This window comes from Panthera leo, chromosome E3 (genome assembly GCF_018350215.1).
Source record: "Panthera leo isolate Ple1 chromosome E3, P.leo_Ple1_pat1.1, whole genome shotgun sequence".
Lineage (NCBI taxonomy): Eukaryota > Metazoa > Chordata > Mammalia > Carnivora > Felidae > Panthera > Panthera leo.
In genome coordinates this window covers 9,681,375-9,701,398 of record NC_056694.1, presented here as the reverse complement: position 1 = coordinate 9,701,398, position 20,024 = coordinate 9,681,375, and the positions used below count along the sequence as shown (strand labels likewise).

Below are 20,024 nucleotides of genomic sequence, written 5' to 3'. Positions count from 1 at the left end.
CCTTCCTCTGTTGCTCTCCTTTGTTCCTTCAGGCCGGGTGGCGAGCAGTTCTGTCACCAGCCCTGAGTCCTGCACCATCTCTTATGATTTCCCTTAACTCTGACCATTCTTTTATAAATACTCCCTTCTCTAAGCTCATCTCAACTACCGATGTGCGTTCACCTTTCATCTCCCCCCACCCCCCCAGCCCCAGGTGCCAATAGACACCTCTGCGCTCACTTAGTAAATCCCTTCTTTTGTTTGGCTGGCCAGAGTTCGTGTTTCTGCTTGCACCCGAAAGATCCACCCAATATGGAGAAGGCAGAGGAGAGAGCAGTGAATTCTTTATGTGGAGTTGGCATTTTAGCTGAATAAAAGTGGAATACAGGCAGAGGGGAAGAGCTTTTGGGGGTCTAGTCCACCGAGGGGTGCTGCGGCTGGAGCTGCACCTGGAGAGGGGGTGGAGGCCAGACCAGGGAGGGCCGTTGATGCTACTTTAGCGCGTATTAACTTTGTCCTGTAGCAATGACGGTGTGGAAGGGAGGGAGTCTGCCCCAGGAGGAAATACTAGACTGGTAGAAAGGAGGTCAGAGGATGGAACACCAGAACTTAAAGGAGCTGCTTAGACAAGGTTGCCAAGGAAACGTAGAAATGGTCAGAGAACTGGGGGTGGGGGTGTGTGTACCAGCAGCAAAGGTCACAGAAGCCAAAGCTTTCCGGCAAAGAAGGTGTGCCAACAGTGCCGTGAAACCCCAGCCTCAGCAGGAAAGGCCTGAGGAATATCAGGAGATTCTTGGTGGCCTTGGAGGAAGCCATCTCAGTGGACTAGGGTGGAAGCCAGACTGCAGGGAATTAAACAGCACGTGAGGAAGAAGTAAAGGCAATGACTGCTGATTCTTGTTTTAAGCAGCTTGATGGGGAAGGGAAGAAGAGAACTGGGTCACGAATTTGAGAGAAGGTGGGATTAAGGGAAGGCTTTTTTAGGATAGAGGAGACTTAAAACAGTGTTGGCCTACAGAAATAGAAGAGCCACATGTGTAGATTTAAGCTTTCTAGTGGTCACATATTAAACATTAAAAGGCATAGGTCACCTGGCATCCAGATCTTGGCTCCTAATACCCTTCTCCAGTGAAATGGAACCAGGGCTCCTTGGAGAAATGGCTGCTTCGAGGACTGGGGGAGGAAATACACAAGCTAAGCCATGAGTCTCCTAGTGCTAGGAATGCTCAAAACCAAACAACCGTGGGAAAAACCTCTGCAATAATAGAGGACTGTCGCAGGGACATGGGAGCCAACTGAAAGCTCTCCCAGTGGCCAAGATGGGAAGAATTTGAGCAACAAAATCAAGTAGTACAGGTTTCCCTGCTATCAAAAAGTAGAGTGGGGGCACCTGGGTGGCTCAGTCAGTTCGGTGGCTGACTTCAGCTCAGGCCATGATCTCATGGTTTGTGAGTTCCGGCTCACTGTGCTGACAGGCGGAGCCTGCTTGGGTTTCTCTCTCTGCCTCTCCCCTACTCTCTTGCACTCTGTCAAAATAAATAACTTAAAAAAGTAGAGTGTTTCTATGAAATCTCTCATTAACTGAAATGCAATAAAGTGAAGAAGCAATTACCATTAATTTATATGGAAACATTTTTTTAGTGTTTCCAGACCTAAAAAATTAACTGCTCTTAACCTTTTCTTACCTTAGGATACATTTTTTTTTTTTTTGAGAGAGAGAGACAGAGACAGAGACAGAGTGCGTGGGGGGAGGGGCGGAGGCAGAGTGGGGAGAGAATCTCAAGCAGGCTCCACACCCAGCGCAGAGCCTGATGCAGTCCGGATGCGGGTCTTGATTGACCTGAGCTGAAATCAAGAGTCGGACACTTAACCGACTGAGCCACCCAGGTGCCCCTATCTTAGGATACATCTTGCAAACACAGTCAATCAAGGCAAAGCACAGGTGCTCACAGACACAGTTCCAAGCTATGGAAGGTTGATGCTGAGATGTGTGGAGATATTGGGGAAGGAACTTGGTGGCATCACTCTCACTGCTTGGGGTACTCACTGCCTCTACCAGGGCTCGCAGCAAAACGAACCCCTGATGCTATTTTTACTTCTCTCCTTTTTCCATAAAAGTGAAAATCCTCTTAGGATTTCTTTCAATTAACAAAAACAGGTACTGATGTAGGTCTTTTGTAAAAGTGAAGCAGTGTAATTAATGTAAACTTTCAAAACGGGGGCTACCTGTACTGGGTTACAACTCAAAGTATAATATCCATGAGTTCATGCTGATAAGTGATTAACTAAATAAACCTGGAAGAAGAGACCGTTCTGCAGAAGAATTCCAAACAACTTCTGTAGTTATTCTGCCCTCAAGGACAGTATAACCCCCTACTGCTTAAGGGCAGGCTGTGCATAGTGACTTCTTTTCAGAGGGAACAAGATAGAGAGGTTTACAGTGGAGAAACTTGAAAAACACGGCCATAACCAGATGATGAAGGTTCACATCAGTGAATAAGGTCATGTTGATACTATATGCCCTTGATGAGATCGGATGAGGATGGCACTGGGAGTCTTCCTCCCCAGAACCCCGAACCCCAGTCTGATCATGAGAAAGAAAACCTCAGATAAATCCCAGTGGAGGGACATTCTACAAAACACCAGGGCTCTTCAAAACTATCAAGGTCATCAAAAACCAGGAAAGTCTGAGAAACTCACAGCCAAGAGTTGCCTTAAGGAGACATGATGACTGAATGTAATGTGGTGTCCTGGTATTTAAGCACAGAAAATGTACATTAGGTAAAAATTAAGGACATCTGAGTCAACTATGGACTTTATTAGTATTGTTGCACTTTTAACCACTCACCTGAAGGAGTGGGGTTGGGATTTAGGACGGGTCAACTCTGGCACAGCTGTCCACGTGTCCACATCAATTTGTGCTCAATTCATTCACTCTTTCACTTATTCAACAGATATATTAGGTCCTTATTGTGAGAAAAACACTGGTTTAGGAGGTAGGGATTGATAAGTCAAACAGGATTTGCCCTCATGGAGCCAGCTAGAGGACAAATCATAGCTACATATGGAACAGATGCTATGAAGAAAATAAAATAGATTATGTGATTTGATCGGGTTGGGGGAGTCCACTAAAAGATCACTTATTAACCAACCTAGAGGCACAGGACTGGGTTAAACCTTTAAACAACTCAGCAATTTTAGAGTCAACCTTCTTGCAAAATGCTTGCCGACATGCTGCTGACAATACAGAGACTATACAGGCAGGAATATTCTGGTCCATGGAGGCCTACTTGAATGCTTGAGATACACACGCACTGGATCTGTTCACTCAATATGTACCACTAACCACATGGGGGCTTGGGACAGAGGCAAATACTGCAAAATCCCTGTTCTCCTACTAGAGTTCAGGCTGGGGAAACTTTCCCGTAAATCAATGATTACAATGCCTGAAAAGCTAGCCATTTGGAAACAAAGAGCTCTTCCTCACATCATGTGCAAACTAAATTATAAATGGGTTAAAGATTTAAGTGTGAAGAAACGAAGCCACGATTTCTATATTATAAAGGTGTGAAGGGATTTCCAAGCATGACACCGAAGGCAGACACCATCAAAGTTTGTAAAAAGTGAAGACGTTTTTTATAGTTTCATAAATGTTGTCATAAACATTTACAGTTGTCCAAAACAACTATAAGCCACATTAAAGGCAAAAACAAACCGGAAAAAATAACACCTAAGACGAGCTATATACGATCAAGATACAAAGGACACTAAGGGATGCTGTAAGAGTGACCAAAAGACATTAGCATGTTACCATAACAGATTACAAAGGACCAATAAGCATAGGAAAATAGTCAACCTCAGGGAAGTTAAAACAGCAGCAAAATTCCATTGTCTATGAGATTGGCAAAGATTTGTTAGAAAAAAAGCGAAGAGCTACGAAACAGGGAAACGTGCTCCCAGGGTTCGGCCGCAAACACGCCCGAGAGCCTCGGAAGAGCTCTGGGGCTTCCGGGTCGGAACCTCCGTGCCCTTTGACTCCGGAAGTGCAGGCAGACAGGGCGGTGCAGAGGCGGGCACGCTTCGCGACAGGGCCGTAAAGGCGCGGGAGCAGAGCATGGCGCTCTACGCGACGGCAGCGTCCGTGCTGGCGGGCGTGGAGAGCCGGCGGGGTTCCATCAAGGGGCTGGTGTATGCCAGCAGCTTCCAGGTAGCGGGGTTCGGGGTTCGGGCCGGCGAGGGGCGGGAGGGGAGCCCGGGCGGGGGGCCCCTGCCTCAGCCGGTGTCCTCTCGGCCACGAGCAGAACGTGAAGCAGCTGTACGCGCTGGTGTGCGAGACCCAGCGCTACTCCTCCGTGCTGGACGCCGTGATCACCAGCGCCGGCCTCCTCCGCGCCGAGAAGAAACTGCGGCCGCACCTGGCCAAGGTAGCGGGGCCGGGGGGCGGGGCGGGGCGGGGCTGGGCCGTGAGCCCCCTCCGGACCTGGTCGCCGCGCGGTACCGTCCACGGTGCGACTTCGGCAAGTCGCCCCTCTGAAATGAGGGTGAGCACTCTTAAGCCGGGTTATTTGAGGTGGGATGACCGTGCTTTAACTTCGGGCCGAGTGGAAGATGAAATAAGGACGAAAGTGCAAAGTAGCCGTGGCAGGGACACTGGCCGAAACAAATGGATGATGCTGACAAGGAGGAAGGTTGGGATCCAGAGCCCTGGGCTGAGCAGCCCTGGGGACAGGTTTCGGGACAGGGCTCAGCCGTAAATCCGTTGTGATCCTGGGCGGGACACCTCACTTTCATCTGTTGCCGTCTGGATAGGTGATTGGTTCAGCGCTTGCGGTTCCAACACTACGGAGTTCCAAGACATTCACGTTTAAGGATTTTTCTCTTTCTTTCCTCATCCCCAGGTACTAGTGTATGAGTTGTTGCTGGGAAAGGGCTTTAAAGGTGGCAGTGGGGGCCGATGGAAACCTTTGCTGGACCGGCACCAGGCAAGGCTGAAGGCTGAGTTGGCCCGGCTCAAGGTTCATCGAGGTGTGAGCAAGAACGAGGACCTGTTGCAGGTGGAATCCAAGCCTGGCCCAGGTGAGCTTTCTCCCAGGAAGGAGTTGTGTGGAGGAGGGTAGCTCGCGGGCCTTGGGAAGAGAGGCCTCGATCCTGCCCACTCACTGCTGATTGCTTCCCAGCCTCTCAGGTGCCTCGGTTTGTGCGGGTGAACACTCTGAAGACCTGTTGTGATGATGCGGTTGATTACTTCAAGAGGCAAGGTTTCTCCTACCAGGGTCGGGCTTCCAGGTGAGCTGAGAACCCCGCCTGGCTGCCCTCCTCCAGGGGAGGTGCCTGGGGGGCACTGGGAGAAAGGGATCCGTTTCTTGGACTTTTCTGGCAGTTGCTTCCTCTCCTTCCAAGGCCTGTCTTCCTCTGTCCCTTAAACATGGATTCTTGTGGTTCCCTCCTATGTTCTAATGCATCCCTCAATTTCTCGAACTCTTAACTTCTGCTTCTCGCCTGATGATTTGTGTCTCCCAGTCTAGACTTCTCTCAGTGTTCCTACCCTCGGGGTCATATGAGTGGTAAACAGACCCCACAGTCACAGTGTGTGTCATACTAAATTCATCTCCCCTCTGAACTTTGCAGCTTCTTCTTTTTAAATTGCTAAATCGTGTTTATTCAAAATTCAAGATTTAAGAGAAATCCCAAAGCAGCATGCTTAAACACACAGCTATTGGTTTATTTTGCAGTGTCCCCGCCCCCTTATAATTGACATAACATTAGTTTTAGATAGACGGCTAATGGCTTTGTATGTACGTACACTGCGAAAGAATTGCTACAAGAAACCTAGTTAACATTTGTTACCGCACATAGTTACAGAAAGTTTGTTTTTCTTGTGATGAGAACTTTTAAGATCTCTTAGCATCTTTTAGATATGCAGGAGTGTGTTTTTATTAGTCACCATGCTGTATATTAGATCCCCAAGACTTCAAGTAGAACCTTGTACCTTTTGACTGTCTTTACCCCTTTTGCACACATGCGCCCCCCACCCGTCTGCAGTCACAAATCTGTTCTCTGTATTTATGAGTTGGGTGGTTGGTTTTGGTTTGGTTTTTGTTTTTAAGAAGAGAGTCCACCCAACAGAACATACAGTGTTTGTCTTTCTGTTTGATTTGTCTCACTTAGCATAATACTTTCAAGGTCCATCCATGTGGTCACAAATAGCAAGATTTTATTCTTTTAGAGGGAACTGAATAATATTCCTATGTGTGTGTGTACACAGGTGTAGGTACACACATACACGTATATATAGTTACATATTTTTTTTTTGCTCATCTCTTAGTTGACACGTCGACCACATCTTGGCTGTTATAGATAGTACTGCAGTAAACAGGGTCCAGATCTCCTTCTGAAGTAGTGTTTCCATTTTCTTTGGATAAATACCTAGAAATGGGATTGCTGGATCATATGGTAGTTCCATTTTAAATTTTTTGATGAGCCTCCATAGTGTTTTCCACAGCGGCTGCACCAGTTAACATTTCCTCCAACGGTGCACGGGGACTCCCCTCTCTCCACATCCTCACCAACCCTCGTTATTTCTTTTTGGGAATAGCCATTCTCACAGGTGTGAGGTGATGTTTCATTGTGGCTTTCATTTCCATTTCCCCCGATGGCTAGTGATGTTCACCTTTTCGTGTACTTTTTGGCCATCTGTTTCTTTGGACAACTGTTTAGATTCCTTACGTGTGTTTTAATCCCACCTCCCCCTTTTTTTCGTTAACTGTTGAGTTAGTGTTCTTTACATATTTTAGATATTAACTCCTTATCCAGATATGTGGTTTGCAGATACTTTCTTCCATGCGGTAGGTTGCTTTTTCATTTTGTTGATGGTTTCCTGTGCCCTACAGAACTTTTTAGTTTGGCATAGTTCCACCTGTTTATTTTTGCTTTTGCTTTTTGTTAGGAGTTGGATCCAAAAAAATCAAAAAAACCAAGACAGATGTCAGGGAGCTTACCACCCATGTTTTCTTCCAGGGGTGTTCTGCTTCCAGGGCTCACGTTTAGGTCTTTCGTCCATTTTGAGTTAGTTTCTGTGTCTGGTGTAAAGTAGGGGTCCCGTTTCGTTCTTTTGCGTGTGGCTTCAGTCTTCCCAACGCCATTATTGAAGAGACTGGTTTTTTTTTTTCCCCCTGCTGTATATTCTTGGCTTCTCCGTCATAAATTGATCATTTAAGTATGGGTTTATTTCTAGGCTCTCTGTTTTGTCCCATTGATCTGTGTGTCTGATTTTATGCCAATGCCATACTGTCTTGATTTCTATACCTTTGTAACATAGTTTGAAATCAGGGAGTGTGGTATGTCCAGCTTTGTTCTTCTTTCTTAAGAGTGCTTTGGCTCTTCAGGGTCTTTTGTGGTTCTACATTTTAGGATTGTTCTGTCTGTAAACAATTCTATCGCAATTGATAGAGATCACATTGAACTTGTAGATTGCTTTGGGTAGTATGGACATTTTAGCATTATTCTTCCAGTCCATGAGAATGGACTATCTTTTCATTTGTTTGTATCATCTTTAGTTTCTTTCATCAGTATCTTAGAGGTTTTTTGTTTGTTTACTTCTTTGTTTTTTCAAGAATAGGTAATTTTGTTTTATTACTATTATTATTATTACTATTATTTTTTAGTGTTTATTTTTGAGAGAGAGAGACAGCATGAGCAGGGAGGGGCAGAGAGAGAGAGAGAGGGAGACACAGAATCTGAAGCAGGCTCCAGACCCTGAGCTGTCAGCACAGAGCCTGATGTAGGGCTCTAACTCACGAACCATGAGAACCTGAACCGAAGTCAGATGCTTAACCAACCGAGATACCCAGGCACCCCACTATCTTATAGTTTTAAGAGTACAGGACTTTGACCTCTTTGAATTTTTTTGGATACAAGTGTAAATGGGATTGTTAATTTCTTTTTCAAGATAATGTTGGTTTGCAACCTCCTTGGGAGCTTCCCAGATATAATCTGAAACCAGCCCCCAAACACAGAGGGCAGGGCCAGAGAAGGAATGAAAAAAGAGGCAGGCTGCTCCAGATTGATAGGTGGCAGGTTTAATAAGCAAGGGAACTTCTATACGAGGCTTGTCTTGGGTAACTGGAAGGCAAGTACATCTTTGCCCCCACCTGCCAGAATCTTGAAAGTTTATTGAGAGGCCTTAATTGGGTTCAGTCACATACAGGCCCCACGTTGGAGATATTATAGGTTCAGTTCCAGAACACTGCAATAAAGCAAGTGGAATGAATTTTTTGGTTTCCCACTGCCTATGAAAGTTATGTTTCTACTATACTGTGATCTCTTAAGTGTATAGAGGATCATGTCTAAAAAAAAAAAAACAACTATGTATTTTAAAAATACTTTATTGCTAAAAAATGCTGAGCATCACTTGAGTTTTTGGCGAGTCAGAATCACTAATCAGAGATGACCATAATAAATATTATAATAAGAAGTTTAAAATATTGTGACAATTCCAAAAACATGACCCAGAGGCAAGAAGTGAGCAGATAGCGTTGGAAAAATGGCGCCTTCAGTTTGTAAAAAACGCACTTACCTGTGAAGCGCAAAATGCAATGAAATGAGGTATGCCCCTTCACCGTCCATATGGTCTCAACACTATGACCCTGTCTCAAGGCTTTGTCCTTGGAGCATCCTTTGGTGGAGAAGGCGAGTGGCAATGCCCATCCCAAGGATAGGGAAAGAGGGGAGGAGCCTCTGATTGCCGGGGTCCAGCTCACAGGTCAACTGGTAGTCATGTCCTTTCGGTGACCTCCCTCCACACTAACCCCTGTGACAAGCTCTTAAAATCCCACGTGACTGTTGTCCTCAGTGTGCCCTGAGCGGTCAGCGAGGGTCTCACGAGCACAGAGACAGCTCCTTTGGTAGCTGGCTGGCTGCCCTGGAGGCAGAAGCCACAGCAACAGTATAGGCACGTGCAGAAGAAAACAGATTAAGGCAGAAATTCCCCAAATCAGTGATAACTTCTTCCTCCAAGAACCCCAGGATCCAAACCATTGATTTCTTAAAATCCTCTAGGCTGGAGGTCAGATCACTCAGGGCATTTACTTGTGTCCTTAGATGATTTTAGTAAAGATGGTGCTTTAGTGGATTCATCAGATACAAACATAGAACATTCTGTTTGGATAATGGCGCAGGTGCTTCCTTGTGAGGCAGTAATAATTTCCAAGGCCATCCTGTTTTGGAGGGCAGCTTTTGTTATTAGAGACATTTCAGCGTTCTGTAAGGACCGGCTTTACTGGCTGCCATTCACAGTGGGCTGGGTGAATTTCATAAGGGCATCTGTATGTGCTAGAATGTCCTCCAGTTTCGCGGAAGGAACAGAGGCACCATCCAAATGATCATATCCTCACGACAGACTGTGCCCATCTGGCCTTGAGGAGAGGGAGGCTGGCAGCTTTAGTTTCTTGACCAGGTTGACCACAGCATGAGTGTCGGCGGCGGGGGGGGAGGAGGCGGCGCTGTCTGCCATGAGGAGATGGGACTGGGGGGTGCATGTGCCAGACCGGGACCCCCACCTCCTCCCCTCTTCCAGGAATGTGTGTGCCATTCCAGGTGGGGTGCCTTTCTGCAGGTGCAGCTTGCCGCAGGGCAGAGGGATCCCGGGGGAGACGGCTAGCTCCCCGCCTAGGTGTGGGACATCCCAGCGTGCGTGTCAGTGGGTGACTCCTTTCCCAGGCGTGGTGGAGCCTGGCGTGCTCAGTGGCCGCACGTTGCTCCACGGTAAGGGGGCGGCAGCTATTTGCTTTATGGTGTTGGGTGTCTCGGCAGGGTCCCCGGTCTGGCATATGGGGCAGCAGGCCCTACCAGTGGATCGTCCGGACGTACTAACGGCAGGGACGGTGCCTAGTCCACCCAGCCAAGGTGGTTTTCTGTTAGTGACGTAATCTGCTTGTTACAACATCCCTTTTTCCGGGGCGCCTGGCTGGCTCAGTCGGTTAAGTGTTGGACTTCGGCTCAGGTCATGATCTCACGGTCCGTGAGTTCAAGCCCCGTGTCGGGCTCTGTGCTGACAGCTCGGAGCCTGGAGCCTGCTTCGGATTCTGTGTCTCCCTCTCTCTCTGCCCCTCCCCTGCTCATGCTCTGTCTCTGTCTCAGAAATAAATAAAAACGTTAAAAAAAAAATTAAACATCTCTTTTTCCTGACTGCCGGTCCTGCTGCTTGCAGGGTGTGTGGGTGAAGGATCCTCCATTCAGTATCATGTTCTTCTGCCCGGTCTTGCATGTCACGGCCTTTCAAACATGACCCCCAGTCACTGGTCGATGAGGATGTCTCTCCACGGGTCTTTTTCAGTCTCCCAACGGTGGCGGCCCAGTTGGTGCGGCGGCCAGGAAAGCTCAGGTTGGGCCAGATGTGATAACCACGCAAACCAAGTCGCAGTCAGAACCTTCGCTTGGAGGAGGGGCCGTCTAGTCAGTTTGCCAATTCCTTACTGGTTGGGAGCTCAGGAGGATGGCCGCAGGCACCTTTGGCAGTTGCCTCGGGCGGGTGTTACTTAGAACACACAGGTCGTGTTACCGAGTGAACCGGGTGAACCAAGTCAAGTCACCGCTTCTGCGGGGCAATCTGGCTTCCTCGGCAGCAGGCCGTCCCGCCAGGGGGCGACGGTGGGTCGGCTTCCTCCGCGCCTAGTCCACACTGCCTGCCAAAGGTCAGTTGCTAGGGCTCGTACCTGAGCCAGGGCATCAGTTTCTTGACCGCCAGGGGGCGTCAGTGCCTTCGGAGCCGGGGTGTGGAGGCCGGTGAGGCCTGCCTCGGGCTCCTGCAGGGGAACCACGGGTCTTGTCATATGCCCTGACCGCACAGGGGCTTATTCACCATCCTCTGTCCGAGCCGCGGGGCCAGTGCCCTTGGCGCAGCCCGCTGCCCGTGCGGAGGGTTAAGGGCCAGGGCTCTGAGAGATCACCAGTCAGAACGCTCTCTGTGCTGTTTCTTCCTGAGAGGCTCTGCCTGGAGGAGGGTGGGGCACCCCGCTAGAAGCTGTTGCCCCCCGCCCAGGGGGACGGGGCGGAATGCGTGGCTTCTGTCTCCTTCCGGCGCCGAGACCCAAATCCCAGGGGCACCCTTCCCGTCTGTTGTCTCTGCCACAGCGCCCGCCCCACACCTTCCAGAGTCACAGACACCTTGAACTCCAGTGGCAGCCCTGCTTGGGGGACGCCCAGGGCTTTCATCTGTCCCACTGGTATTTTTGCCTTTTCATGGGCAGCCCGCTCTCTGATCCCCGCTCGCACACGTGCACTTTCTTTACCGGGCGGTATAGAGGACCCGGCACTGTGCCAGGTAGGGAATAAGAGGCCTCCAGACTCCAAAAACCCCTGCAGAGGCTCACACACATCTTCCACGTTCTTAGGGGCTGGATAAGTGTGCCCTCTGGCAATCATGGCGTCTGTGACAAGGCGGGTCTTACTCGACCAAACGATTCCCAAAACCTTGGGGCAGTGTCCGGGCCTGGAATGTTCCGTGGGTTCACCGCCCAGCCTCTCTCAGATCTCCAGCAAAGCCTGCAGGATGTCCTGCGAGAGAGGCAGGTCTGTACATGTGACCATTATCGCGTTAATGCGGCGGGCCCATCTTACAGGTCTCTGGCCGCCATGCCATGACATGGTGGGGTTGTGCCAGTGACCTTGGGGGAGCACTTGAAAGGTCCAACATTGGGGCACCTGGATGGCTCAGTCAGTTAAGTGTCCAACTCTTGATACTGGCTCAGGTCGTGATCTCACGCTTTGTGAGGTCCTGGCTGTCACCCACCAGGAGCCTTCTGGCTCTTCTGTCTGCCCTGCTAGGCTTTGGAAGGACTATGTGCAGGGCGCACAGTGCCCACTCAGCGCAGATCTTAGGTAGTTCCTCCGGTCTCCCTGTGTGGCTTGTGCTGTCGGACGGTCACTCTTCGTGGGGGTAACAGGTTTACAGGTTCCCAGCTGCGTTTCCCCTCAGCACCGGCGTGAATTCACCGTAAGAGGCTTGCAGAGTTCAGCCCTGTGGGATGTCTGTGCCCGGTGTGTTCCCTCGTACTGGAGAGAGAGAGAAACCCCATATTCGCGGGCAGGGGCAGAACACCCAGCTTGCAGTGTCAAGGGACTTTCTTGACCGAAATTGTTGTTCGGGTTTTAAGGCTTTCCACGGGCTGACCTCTGTTCAGGTGGGGTCCCTGCAGCAATGCGGTCAGATCACATTTGCTTCCAGGTTACTTTCTCCAGACCCTTCGTGGCCCATTGGGATAGCCTTTTTGGCTTTCTGAGCTCCCTCTCAGGCCCGGCTCTTCCCCACGACCCACACCCGTCCCTGGGACCTGGGACCGCTCCGCTTCCCCTAGATCAGCAGGGCGTTGCCCAGCATTCATTCTAAGCGTTTTGTGGCACAAGTGGGCTCAGCGTGGACACCAGCATCCCGTCCCGGGGCTGGGGGTGGACTGGAGAATGTCGGTTTTCTTCCCTGCCATCATGTGGCCTGATCAGAGCCTTCAAAGACGGGTGCAGATGGCCCATCTCGCTCCCAGCCCCGCCTAAGAATTTGTTAGATCTCCTCTCTAGATTCCCAGGGTCCCACAAGCCCGGGAAGGTCCCCCTCACAGGGCCAAGCCTCCCCGCGGGCTAGAGTAATCCGGTGTCTAAGGAAGGAAGTAGCGCCAGGCAGCCCCGACTGGAGGGCATCTCCGCCTCGTGCGCGGTCAGGGAAAAGCCACTGCCCCGTGGCCGCACCAGCTGCGCCTGGCTGCTTTCCCTGGCTTTTTGCTGGAGCTTGGCAGCTACGTCGGTGAGCTCGGCAGGAGCAGACTCATCGGAGTGTCTCCTGAACCGGGGACTGCCCTGCTGGCTGGGGTTGCCGTGGCTGTTCTCGCTTTCCCTTGTACGAGGGGTCCGCCAGCCCCGGTGCTCCGTCTGTTTTGCTGTCCACCACCACAGCGCCCTCCACGTCCTCACTTTCCCAGCCGTGCGATCCGTGTGGTTAAGCGGCCCGCACCTCCCCGGGCGGCCCCGTGCTCGTGCAGCGATCCCCAGGCCGACGTATGGGCCACGCCTCCCCACACGGAGGTCGCCGGCCAACTGCGGACTTCCTCTGTGGACGCCTTTCCCAAGGCCCGTGTCTTTGGTCTCCAGGCTTGTTCATCCGTTGTTGGTTTGCAGCCTTTGATCTGAAGCTGGCCCCTGTATGCAGAGGGCAAGGAGAGACCAAAGGGTGGGTAGGTGGCAGGTTTTTTGTTTTGTTTTGTTTTGTTTTAATGTTTTAGTTTTTGAGAGCATAAACAGGGGAGGGGTGGAGAGAGAGGGGAGACAGAGGATCCAAAGCGGGCTCTGTGCTGACAGGCTGACAGCAGTGGGCCCGGTCCGGGGCTCGGACTCACGAACTGTGAGATCATGACCTGACCCAAAGTCAGACGCTCAACTGACTGAGCCACCCAGGCGCCCCTAGGTGGCAGGTTTCATAAGCGAGGGAACATACACCTGCCTGCCAGAATCTTCAGTTTATACAGAGGCCTTAATGGGTTGTCTCATACCTTCCAGATGGTCTCAACACCGTATTGCTCTCTCAAGGCTGTGTCCTCAGGCAGCCTCTGGGAGGGGCGAAGGCAAGCAGGATGCTCATCCCGGGGCAGGGGTGAGGAGCCTCTGACTGCCCGGGTCCTGCTCCCAACAGGTGGTCACATCTCTGTGACCTCCCCCAACAGATAGGTTGTCAGTGTGTAGAAACACAACAGATTTTTGCGTATGAATTTTGTATCCTGCAACTTGCCTGAATTCATTTATAAGTTCTAACAGTTTGGGGGCGCCTGGGTGGCTCAGTTAAGCATCTGGCTCTTGATTTTGGCTTCGGTCATGATCTCACGGTTTTGTGGGTTCGAGCCCCCAGTCAGGCTCTGCACACTGACCTCGAGGAGCCTGCTTGGGATTCTCCTTCCCCTCTCTCTGCCCCTCCCCTGCTTATGCTCTGTCTCTTTCAAATAAACTTAAAAAAAAAAAAAATTCTGACAAGTTTTTTTGGTTGGGAGTTTTTAGGGTTTTCTATATATATCATCTGCAGATAGTGACCGTGTTACTTCTTCCTTCCCATCGTGGGCGCCTTTTTCTTCTTGATCTCGCCCAAATGCTCACCAGGCTCGGTTGAGTAACAGGGGTGAGAGTGGGCATCCCTGATCTTGATCTTAGAGGAAGGGCTTTTAGCTTTTCCCCACCGAGGATGTCAGCTGTGGGCTTTTCACATCCGGCCTTTATTGTGGCGAGGCGTGTGCCTTCTGCACCTGCTTTGCCGAGAGTGTTTTTATCCTCAGTGCATGTTGAGTTTTGTCAGATGAGCCGATCAGGATTTTTATCCCTCCTGTTGTGAGTGTAGTGCAGCACGGGGATTGCTCTGTGGACTCTGAACCCGTCCTTGCATCCCTGACCTTTGCCCCTTCTGCATTCCCTCTTAACCTGGCAGCTGACCTCACCATCACACAACCATTTGGTCAGGCCACGAACCCAGTCACCGGAAATGCTTCTCTTCTCACCCTCGTCACTTATGCCCTTGCCTGCGGCGTCTTTCTGCCCCCTCCCCCCACTCTGCCCGTGGTTTTCCGTCTTCTTTGGTAGAAGCAGCCCCTGACCTGGTCTCTCCGCCTCCAGACGTGTCATGTGGTCGGCCACAGAAAGATCTCCCCTGCCTAAACCGTCCTTGGCTCTCTTGTGCTGTGCCCACTGCTTCCGTTGCCCGCCACCGCTCCTGTGCACTCCCCGCTGCTCCCCTGCATTCCCATCCCCCTCATCCTGGGAAGCCGCCCCTGAGTCCGCCTTCCCCTTCCGTGGTAGACGGTCCTTCTGTCGTCCTGCCCGCAGCACGTGGCTGGGAGGCCGGGCGGTGCGCCAGGCAGTGGCTGTTTGGGTTTGGCTTTGGCTTCCAGCTCTGCCCCTGTGGATGGCTTTCCGAACTGAGCATCGTTGTCGGCCCGCTTCGCGAGGGTTTGGAATGTGACGCTTCCGTCTCCGCTCCTCACGTTAGGAGACCCCTGCCCCTGAGCAGTCAGCTCGGTGCCCGCCTCCCCAGGAGTGACCTCTGTCCAAGTTAGGTGGTTTTTTTGTTTGTTTGAGAGAGAGAGCCCGTGTGCACATACGCAGGGCAGGGGCAGAGAGAGAGAGAGAGAGAGAGAGAGAGAGAGAGAATTCTAAGCATGCTCGGCGCTGGCAGCCTGACATGGGACTTGAGCCCAGGAACCTCAAGATCCTGACCTGGGCCGAAGTCGAGTTGGACACTTAACTGACTGAGCCACCCAGGCGCCCCTCTGCTGCCCATTCGTATCAAATCGATCCTGTCCCTCGCTTCCTGGCGGTCTGGAGCATCTGTCGGGTCAATGAACAGTTCAAGTGAGGAAACGTGTGAAATGGCCAGCCTGGCGCATACCCGGAGGAACTCAGACGTGCCGATGCTTCCTGTTCCCTGGCAGCCTCGAGGACCTCCGGGCCCTCAAAGGGAAGTGCTTTCTTCTGGATCCCTTGTTGCCAGAGCTGCTGGTGTTTCCAGCCCAGACGGATCTGCACGACCACCCGCTGTACCAGGCCGGCCACCTCATTCTACAAGACAAGGTAGGGCAGGTGGGTGGGAAGGGGAGGACCGAGAGGGAGCCGGGCCTCTGTGCGCCAGCCCAGGGCCTGCTCTGCCTGCCAGGCCAGCTGTCTGCCGGCCGTGCTGCTGGCCCCGCCCCCCGGCTCCCACGTCATCGATGCCTGCGCTGCCCCAGGCAACAAGACCAGTCACTTGGCTGCTCTTCTCAAGAACCAGGGGTGAGTGCCACGGTCAGCCCGAGGGAGCTGGGGTCTGACCCTGTACTTGGAGGACGAGATGAGGAAAACTGTGACCCAGTGGGGGCTTGAAGGCCGAAAGGAGGATCTCCCTTTAAATATTCGCTTCTGGACCCAGAGCAGTTGGTGGCAGAGCCCGAAGCTCAGCTGCCCTCTGGGTGGCCGGTGCGAGATAGGAATCCCTCAGCCCTTGGGGCAGAGTCTCCAGGTCAGGTCCCTCTAACCACTGTCCCTTCTCTTCTGTGTCCCTGTGAAGGGACATGTTCTCGTGTCAGAACTGTGGGCCCTGAGGTTCCCCGTGGATTCTCAGTTCGCCCCGTCTCTCCCCTCTTCTCCAGCAAGATCTTTGCCTTTGACCTGGACGCCGGGCGGCTGGCGTCCATGGCTACCCTGCTGGCCCGGGCCGGAGTCTCGTGCTGCGAGCTGGCCGAGGAGGACTTCCTGGCGATATCGCCCTCCGACCAGCGCTACCGTCAGGTCCAGTACATCTTGCTGGATCCTTCTTGTAGCGGCTCCGGTGAGATGGGGACAGAGCCTGGCCGCGGGACCCAGACGCGGGGCAACCTCGTGGCGGAAGGGGCAGCGGTTCGCTTTGGCCTCGGTCTAATAGTGGTGACCCTGGGCAGACGTTGTCCCCTGCAGTGCAGGGATCTCGGTGCGAAACGAGGCCCGTCTGCAGCTGACAGGCTTTGTCCCTAGGTATGGCGACCAGACGGCTGGAGGAGCCCGGGGCGGGCACACCTAGCAAGGCGCGCTTGCAGGCCCTGGCTGGGTTCCAGCGGCGAGCACTGTGCCACGCGCTCACTTTCCCCTCCCTGCAGCGTCTGGTCTACTCCACGTGCTCCCTCTGCCAAGAGGAGAATGAAGACGTGGTGCGGGACGCCCTGCAGCACAACTCGGGGACCTTCAGGTAGTGGGGACCCGCCGGGGTCCTGGGGAAGGGGGCTGCTGTCTTTTACCCAGAAGTCTGTTCACCTCCACAGGCTAGTCCCCGTCCTCCCCTCCTGGCCCCACCGTGGCCTCGGCACTTTTCTGGGGGCTGAATGCTGCCTCCGGGCCTCCCCCGAAACCACGCTCACCGGCGGCTTCTTTGTTGCCGTACTTGAACGGGTGGAGGTGCCGAGGTGAGTGGGGGGCGGGGTGGGGCGGGGGGGGGGGGGGGGGGGGGCTGTTGCTGCTTGGAAGACGCCGGACGACCCGGGCACCTCTAACTTAGGTACTTTCCTTCTAGCTCAGTCCCCCGGGCCGAAGCACCGGCACCTCCACCCGAGGCCGCCCCGCGGAGGAAGAGACGGCGCAGAGCGGCGGCCCCTGGGGCGCCGCCCTGCACCGAGCAGGTCCGCAGAGCTGTGCCTTGCGCGGGGGGACCCCGCCGTCCCGCAGCTCAGCCGGCGGGTTTTAAGGTTCTTTTCTTTTTATTGCTTTAGGAAGGAAAGCCGTAGCTGGAGGGAGACTGTGGACTTGCCTGTCCCCTGGGCCCCTCCCCGGGCCGTGTTCTTGCTCGTGACAGCTCTGCCCACGGAAATAAAAAGCAGGACATGGTCTACGATAGATCACAGTTTTTTTTTTTATTCTTAATGACATAAGCAAGGAGAAAAATCTCACATTCATACTAAAAATTCCAACTAGCCTCACAGGAATTAAGTCTTTATTTGTAATGGAAAGTCCCAGCCTCCCGTTCCTGTCCAGTGCACGTACGTGTACACACACACACACACACACACACACACACACACCCACACACACACACACACTCAGGCCGCGCCGGGACACCCTCTTTGGGGGCTCCCGGGCCAAGTGTCCTGCCTGTGGACCTGAGGTAAACTAGCTCGGAACACTAACACTAACGAGGCTCTACCTTCCGGAAGGTATCGCTAGAAGCTTGGTTTCTAGACCCGTGCCCACCCCCACCCCCACCGATCCTAACAGGGACTCGGGACTCGAGGTCCAGGCCTCTGGGCGCCACACACAGGTAAATACTGTCTGCTCTTCCTGGGGGGTGGGAAGGAGCAGTCCCCTGCGTCACACTCAACCTCAGTCACGAGGGGGAGGGGGGACAAGTCACATCTACGTCACATTATTTATAAAATAAGAATTATGGTTTATAGAATGTGTCCCGAAGGGGCTCTAGTCCCTCGGGAAAGCTGCCTGGGACAGTCTGAGCCTCTTGTCCACACAGGCATAACTTAACTATACAGCTAATTCCTAGTCAATAGCATTTATACTTAACCACCTCAGTGAACCAAGCTTGAAGGAATTTAAAAGGCAATTTAGCTTAAATACAAAAATAAATTTTTATTTCGTTAAAAAATGTTTAAATATTTTTTTCTTTTAATTTAGACACACGCATTCATACTTCTCCCAAAGAGGATGGGCATTGGCAGCAAGGCTCTTGGGCCTGGGGTATGTGATCTGGGAACAGGGGAAGAACGGGACGGAGGGGAGGCTCTGCTGCAGGCGGGGGTGGGGGGATGAATTTTGAAGCGTGGTTGGTTAATTTTGGTTTTCTAACATTCTGGGGAGGATCCAGCCCACGGTGGGGTCAGGTAGGCGGGAGGGAAACAGCAGAGGGAAGAGGACTTTGCTTCCCCCTCGGCCCCATCCTCTTGGGCTGCCAGCCCTTAAAGTCAAAACACCATTTGAAAATCCAGGAGTCAGCACGTGTAGCCATAAAGCGGTGCTACTTTCCACATTCAATTAGCGAGGCCCCAGAAACTTGAAACAGTGAAGTCCGGCACTACCAACATGCCGCCACTCATACAATTCAATTCTTCCTCCAAACTCGATTCAAAGAGCAATAGACGCGAGCATCAGACAGTAACACAGGACAAGGCTTTAAACATACAACCCCGGGGAGGAGGCGGACGAGCCCCACGGAGGCCAGCGGGGAAGGCGGGCGAGGAGGCAGCGGGGGACATCCTGCCCGCTCCCGGCGCTCCCCCGACTCCCCCGGAGCGAGGTAGCTCCCCTGCAGCTGCCAGGCTAACAGTCTTGAGCCACCGAGCTTTTAGGGGCCGAACTGGCAGAGGGTTGAGGACAAACATGGACTCAGACTTGGCAAGAGGAAGTGGACCAGCAGGAGCAGCCCCACTGGGGTCTCCAAGGCAAAGCTAGATTCAAGGTCCTTTAAAAAGGGGTAGAGCCTGCGGGGAACCAGGGAGGGACGAAGCAGCAAGAACTGGGGAAGCAGAGTCCCCTAACGGGACCCGAGGAGAACCGCTTTTTATAGGCAAGCCAAGCAAGGTAAAGCCGCGGGGCTGACCCACTTCCCCGACTCCCATCATCCACTGCACGGCGGCGGCACGTGTGGGTAGGGCCGTGCCTACGACCTGCCAGGCGAGAGGAGATGGCTCTGGGGGCAAGGCGGGAAGGGAGGCCGCCTGACCAAGCTCATACACCAGACAAGAGTCAGGGGAGGACGAGGACAGTATGTACAGATGTTTCTTCAGTTTTCTCCAGCCTCACCACGGAGCCATTCAAGTAAAGGGATCAGGCTCCTGCCCCACGCCCCCTCCCTCGAGAGGCCAGGGGCTTCTTCCTCAAGGAGCAGGAACCGGCCACCGGGGCTGCCACCGCCTCCCTGGTGGCAGAAGCCAGAGATCTGGGGTAGGTTGCTTTATGGAACTAGAAGGGTCAGAGGCTCTTCCTAGCAGGTGCTGAGGTCCAGATGTGGGCAAGGAGGGGGGTGGGGGTGGGGGGGTATGGAACGGGGACAAAGGCTATTTCTTGCGGGTGTGCTGCCTGCGGGCCTGCAGTCGCTGCCGAGCCCCCGGGGTCTTGGATCCTGCACCAATGGAAAATGAAGGGGCCGCCGATCCTGGAAAGATTCAACAAGGTCTCATCAGGGCAGCTGCTATCCGGGACACCTCCCTGGGTACCCCAATCTCCGGAAGGTTAGGCCGACAGAATCCGGTACTTAAACCGGGCTTTCCAAACAGTGGCAGCTGTGTGTGTGTGGGGGGGGGGTGGCTACTGAAAGTACAGAATCCCAGAACACCTGAGAGTGAGCAAAAAGGCATTTGCCCTTGGCTTTCCAGTGGTCTGAAACATTCCACCCTCAACTCCTCAACTCCATACCTGGGCTTTGCCAATCTCGTAGCCAGGCCACATCTTTCTCATGCCTGTGAGCCTGATCTTTTGCAGGGAGCCCCAGAGCCAGGAACCTGCCAAGACCCACCCCCTCCTCCACCTCCCCCGGGCCCCCCGCCGCCCTCCTTCTTTGCAGAAAGAAGCAG

The 20,024-nt window shown here is 52.8% G+C and overlaps 2 protein-coding genes across 6 annotated transcripts in view; one reads left to right on the top strand and one right to left on the bottom strand.

Moving 5' to 3' along the window:
- The first annotated feature begins 4,039 nt into the window (after window positions 1-4,039).
- On the top strand, window positions 4,040-17,340 carry NSUN5 (NOP2/Sun RNA methyltransferase 5). Of its 2 annotated transcripts, none has more exons than XM_042921047.1 (11): window positions 4,040-4,186; window positions 4,281-4,403; window positions 4,878-5,055; window positions 5,157-5,265; window positions 15,435-15,573; window positions 15,632-15,771; window positions 16,128-16,306; window positions 16,489-16,699; window positions 16,773-16,913; window positions 17,021-17,126; window positions 17,217-17,340. In XM_042921047.1, the coding sequence occupies exons 1-11, from the start codon at window positions 4,094-4,096 to the stop codon at window positions 17,229-17,231; spliced, it is 1,434 nt and encodes a 477-aa protein (XP_042776981.1). In that variant the 5' UTR covers window positions 4,040-4,093; the 3' UTR covers window positions 17,232-17,340. The 2 variants fall into 2 exon arrangements, with proteins under 2 accessions (XP_042776981.1, XP_042776980.1); XM_042921046.1 differs by having other exon boundaries at window positions 4,043-4,186; window positions 15,656-15,771.
- The window catches only part of POM121C (POM121 transmembrane nucleoporin C), a 52,609-nt gene continuing 49,918 nt past the window's right edge, over window positions 17,334-20,024 (bottom strand). For all 4 annotated transcript variants that reach the window (XM_042921037.1, XM_042921038.1, XM_042921036.1 and 1 more), the window contains one exon: window positions 17,334-19,606. In XM_042921037.1, the coding sequence (XP_042776971.1) occupies window positions 19,509-19,606 (98 nt within the window). In that variant the 3' untranslated portion in view covers window positions 17,334-19,508. The remainder of the gene's footprint in view (window positions 19,607-20,024) is intronic.

Coding starts and splice junctions, on each gene's coding strand:
- NSUN5 (XM_042921047.1), top strand. CDS start 4,094: ATGGCGCTCTACGCGACGGCAGCGTCCGTGCTGGCGGGCGTGGAGAGC. Junction 4,404..4,877: donor TGCGGCCGCACCTGGCCAAG/GTAGCGGGGCCG, acceptor CCTCATCCCCAG/GTACTAGTGTATGAGTTGTT. Junction 16,307..16,488: donor TCCTTCTTGTAGCGGCTCCG/GTGAGATGGGGA, acceptor CTTTGTCCCTAG/GTATGGCGACCAGACGGCTG.